Source organism: Babylonia areolata, chromosome 1 (assembly GCF_041734735.1).
Source record: "Babylonia areolata isolate BAREFJ2019XMU chromosome 1, ASM4173473v1, whole genome shotgun sequence".
In the NCBI taxonomy this organism is placed as follows: Eukaryota; Metazoa; Mollusca; class Gastropoda; order Neogastropoda; family Buccinidae; genus Babylonia; species Babylonia areolata.
Window position 1 is genome coordinate 67,879,218 of NC_134876.1, and position 5,355 is coordinate 67,884,572.

A 5,355-nucleotide genomic window follows, 5' to 3' on the forward strand; every position below is an offset into this window, starting at 1 on the left:
GTATTATATATATATATATATATATATATATATATATATATAGAGAGAGAGAGAGAGAGAGAGAGAGAGCTAATCAAATTTGATTTTCGACTGTCCTTTAGTCAGTTATGTATTGTATACTGCATTGAACTGCACTGCTCTTTGGCGCACTGCACTGCACTTTATTGTAGTGTGCTGTACTGTGCTGCACTTTATTGTAGTGTGCTGTACTGTGCTGCACTTTATTGTAGTGTGCTGTACTGTGCTGCACTTTATTGTAAGGTGCTGTACTGTGCTGCACTATATTGTAGTGTGCTGTACTGTGCTGCACTTTATTGTAAGGTGCTGTACTGTGCTGCACTTTATTGTAAGGTGCTGTACTGTGCTGCACTTTATTGTAGTGTGTTGTACTGTGCTGCACTTTATTGTAAGGTGCTGTACTGTGCTGCACTTCACTGTAGTGTGCTGTACTGTGCTGCACTATATTGTAGTGTGTTGTACTGTGCTGCACTTTATTGTAGTGTGCTGTACTGTGCTGCACTATATTGTAGTGTGCTGTACTGTGCTGCACTTTATTGTAGTGTGCTGTACTGTGCTGCACTTTATTGTAAGGTGCTGTACTGTGCTGCACTTTATTGTAAGGTGCTGTACTGTGTTGCACTTTATTGTAGTTTGCTGTACTGTGCTGCACTATATTGTAGTGTGCTGTACTGTGCTGCACTATATTGTAAGGTGCTGTACTGTGCTGCACTATATTGTAGTGTGCTGTACTGTGCTGCACTATATTGTAAGGTGCTGTACTGTGCTGCACTTTATTGTAGTTTGCTGTACTGTGCTGCACTTTATTGTAGTGTGCTGTACTGTGCTGCACTTTATTGTAATGTGCTGTACTGTGCTGCACTTTATTGTAGTGCGCTGTACTGTGCTGCACTTTATTGTAGTGCGCTGTACTGTGCTGCACTTTATTGTAGTGTGCTGTACTGTGCTGCACTTTATTGTAAGGTGCTGTACTGTGCTGCACTTTATTGTAATGTGATGCACTGTACTGACTTGCAATGCAACAGACCCTTGTAGTTTTCGTATTGTCGTGTTTAGCATTGCAGTTATGCACTGCACTGTATTGTGTTGCATTTTACTGTGCTGTATCATATTGTAACTTAAATAACTGTACAGTACCACGTACACTGTTGTATTGTGTTGTGGTGTACTGCAATACATCGCGTAAGTTGTAATGCAACATGCTTTATTGTGTGGAAGGTGGCAGAATGGTTAAGACGCTCAGCTGCCAATACAGAGAGTCCGTGAGGGTGTGGGTTCGAATCCCGCTCTCGCCCTTTCTCCTAAGTTTGACTGGAAAATCAAACTGAGCGTCTAGCCTTTCGGATGAGACGACAAACCGAGGTCCCGTGTGCAGCACGCACTTGGCGCACTGAAAAAGAACCCATGGCAACGAGAGTGTTGTCCTCTGGCGAAATTACGTAAAATGAAATCCACTTTCATAGGTACACAAATATGTAAGCATGCACTCAAGGCCTGACTAAGCGCGTTGGGTTATGCTGCTGGTCAGGCATCTGCTCAACAGATGTGGTGTAGCGTGTATGGATTTGTCCGAACGCAGTGACGCCTCCTTGAGAAAGTGAAACTGAAACTGAAAACTTATTGTGTTGTGCTGTATTGTAATACTCGCATTCTAGTGCACCAAACCATATTGTTTTGTGTTGCATTGTAATACATTGCATTGCAGTGCACGTGTTGTGTTGTGTTGTGTTGTAGTACATCACATCATAGTGCTCCACACTGTATTCTATTGTGTTGTGCGGCTATATTGCTATACATCGCATTATAGTGCACCAAGCTATAATTGTTGTTTTGTGCTCAGTGGACTGTCTTACATCGCATTGTATTGCACCAAACTATGATTATTGGTTTGTGCTGAATTGTAATACATCGCATTGTAGTGCACCAAACTATGATTATTGGTTTGTGCTGAATTGTAATACATTGCACTGTAGTGCACCACATTGCATTGTATTGTGCTGAGCTGTATTGCAGCACATCGCATTGTAGTGCACCACTGACGCTGTATTTCATTGTGTTGTGCTGTTTCAGTTTGCCGGCAATACCGTGATCGCTTTTGTAGTGCACCACACTGCATGTAGTATTGTACTGCACTGAAGTTGATATAGTGTGCTGGACTGCTGTGTATTATGTTGTTTTACACTATGCAGTCTTGGTTTGCGTTACAATACATACTGCGTTGCATTCCACGACATTGTTTTGTTCTGTGCTGTTTTGCACTGACATTTATTGTCGTTATATTTTGTTGCACTGTGTTTTGTGTTAGAACAGATTTCTCTGTTTAAACATGTTGTTCGCGTGTACTGACCACACTGTTTATCGAACAAATATATAAACATATAAAAAAAAAATCAAAAAAATCATCAACCATCACAACTGACAAATATACTGCACGTGGACACAGGTGCTCTGGCGCTCGCAGGGAGCGTGCTGTTCATCGTTCAGATGGACAACGACGACGACGGCATGATGAAGATGACCAACGTCATGGAAGCTCGAAACATTGACAAAGACTACGCCATAGACTGGACGCTGGGGCTGAACATCGCGGCAGCCACCATCTGTCTCATCGCGACCATCACCATCGCCATCCACAACTCGTCCATCCCTGCTGAAGACCCTGTGCTGCCTACCACAGTGGGCTACATAGACCCCATGACAGGGGGCGTGTACCCGATGATTGACGTGGCCGGCCAGGAGGTGTACTACATCCCACAGCCTCAGATGATGGGCGAGTTCCAGCCGGTGGTCTCCTCGCCGTGTCAGCCCCCGCCCTACGACAGCGCGCTGGCCCCGCCGCCTCAGTACTCCGCCGTGTCGTCAGCACAGTACTCCGCCGTGACAAGCTCTCATCAGTACTCTGCCCCTGTTTACTCCCAGTGCATCCCCAAGTGAAGGCGTCGTCGGTTGGTATACACTCGATCAACTCCTCGGTGGGTTTTACGGTCTCTTCACCACCCACATACACCCACAACAGGCGCATGCTCATATTGTATGCATGCATACGCCACGCAAACACTGACACTCACTGTCAGGAAGTTTCTCACGCCAACAGACACATAAATATGCGCACACACACGCAACCCAACAAACACACACATGTCTGTAAACACACCTTTGTGGTTGAAAATTGTTCTTGTCTTTGAGAGAGAGAGAGAGAGAGAGAGAGAGAGAGAGAGATGTTGAACTTAATTCTCAAATGTTAAAGCTCAGTTGCTGTTGTTGTTTTTTTTTTTTAGTCTTTTCATGTGACTTCAAATCTTTGCTTTGTGACACGAGTTAAAAGTTTAGTATATGGTATTTTCAGTCTATGTCTCAGTTATTCTCTGCATGAATACAGAAGAGATCATCATTCTTGCTGTCAGTTTATACTTCTGTCAACCCTTAATCAAATAAATGTTGTAAACCTATTGTTCTTCTTTCTGTCTTCATTTCCAATTTGTAAAATTTTGCGCCTTGTCAGAGACATATTTTTTTTTATAATGTCCATTATGGCTATACTAGTAGTATTCTTTGTACTGAAAGTGTAATTCATTTTGTGGTTCAAGTTTAATCTTCCTTTCTATTGTCACAGTGTTCTTGTTGGAAATGTTTTTATGATATATCATCCTGAATGTTCATTTTGTTTTCATGTCTTGGAGACTGTGATATAAAGTTACCCGCTGTTGTGACAAGATAAAAGTGGATGTTCTTCTATTGTGTTATGAGGTGATGGAAAGCTATATGGGATAAACATCCTAAACAACATACAAAAGTATGGATTATATATATATATATATATATATATATATATACACACATAGAGAGAGAGAGAGAGAGAGAGAGAGAGAGAGAGAGAGAGACAGACAGACAGACACACACACACTCACACACACACACACACACACACACACACACACACACACACACACACATATATATATATATATATATATATATATATATATCTACTTCTTTTTTATAAATTGTCTCACTTTGCAAATATACAAATTGTTATGACAAAAAGGACAAAATAAGAGAGACTAACAATGATTCCTACTCATGTGAGTTTATGTTCTCTGTCTCACTTTTCACTAATCTTAAACCTTGCATCAGATCACAAAACCTGTTATAAACTTTTAAGAACTGGTAACACCATTGAATGAAATGAATATAAAATATTATTTACAGGCAGGTTTTGGTTATGAAAACATCGCACCTTGGGCCTGATCAATGGTCATACACATATTTTTTGCATATATGAAAGTGACCAGATCTATTAAAATATATCCCCAAGTATAAAGTATCTACACTTTAGATAGTGTAGTGTAGTGTACTGTATTACTCTTTATGTCACAACAGATTTTTCTGTGTGAAATTCGGGCTGTTCTTCCCATGGAGAATGTGTTGCTACACTGAGAGTGCCACCTTTTTTCTTTTTAAATATTTTTTTCTGCCTGCAATTTTGTTTTCCTATTGAAGTGGCATTTACTACATTATTTTGCCGGGGACAACTATTGTCCCCAAACTTGAAAACTCGCCTCTTTTTTTTTTCTTCCATTGAATAAACCACTTTAGTAACATTAACTTTCCATTCATTGGGATACTTATTCAATGTATCAAGAGCTTTTTGTGAACCAGCCATAGAATCAGCAAGCAAAACAGTGTTGTCAGTATAGAAAAGCAAAAGTAAATGAATATAACTATGAAGATCTGAATCAAAAAGACTTAAATTAACATCCAATGATGTGCAATTATTATCTTCAAAATACTGTTCGAGATCATTTAAAAGCAACAAAAAAAGTAATGGAGATAGATTTTCACCATGTCAAACACCTCTGAGACTACTGAAGTATTCTGATATATTACCATTAATGAAAACACAAGACTTAATATGATCATACATGCTTATGATCAACCAAAAGATCTTTCCTTTAATACCTTGACTGATGTGCTTTTGTCACAGTCCCTGCCTCCACACAGGATCCAAGGCGTTCTTAAAGTCAGTGAAAGCACAAAATGGCTGCTTTTTTTATCAGAAATATGTCTATTAAACTTTTCAGAACAAAAGCATGGCCCACTGTCGAATGAAACCATCGGAATCCAGCTTGGTTATCTGAAATATCTTATTATTCTCTAGAAATGTAGTTAATCAGATGTTCAAGACTGTAGTGAATAGTTTTCTTACACATACATACACACACAGTGACACACACACACACACACACTTGTACACACAATCCATCTCTCTCTCTCACTCATCACACTACCATTGCTCATTCAAATCAAGTACATTAAACAAAAACAAAATTGTGGATC

At 39.9% G+C, this 5,355-nt stretch overlaps 1 protein-coding gene across 1 annotated transcript in view; it reads left to right on the top strand.

Annotated features, from left to right (window-relative positions):
- The window catches only part of LOC143293261 (uncharacterized), a 12,470-nt gene extending 8,700 nt beyond the window's left edge, over nucleotides 1-3,770 (top strand). Inside the window, exon 4 of the mRNA XM_076604112.1 lies at nucleotides 2,462-3,770. Within this exon, the coding sequence (XP_076460227.1) occupies nucleotides 2,462-2,952 (491 nt within the window). The 3' untranslated portion in view covers nucleotides 2,953-3,770. The remainder of the gene's footprint in view (nucleotides 1-2,461) is intronic.
- The last annotated feature ends 1,585 nt before the right edge of the window (nucleotides 3,771-5,355 follow it).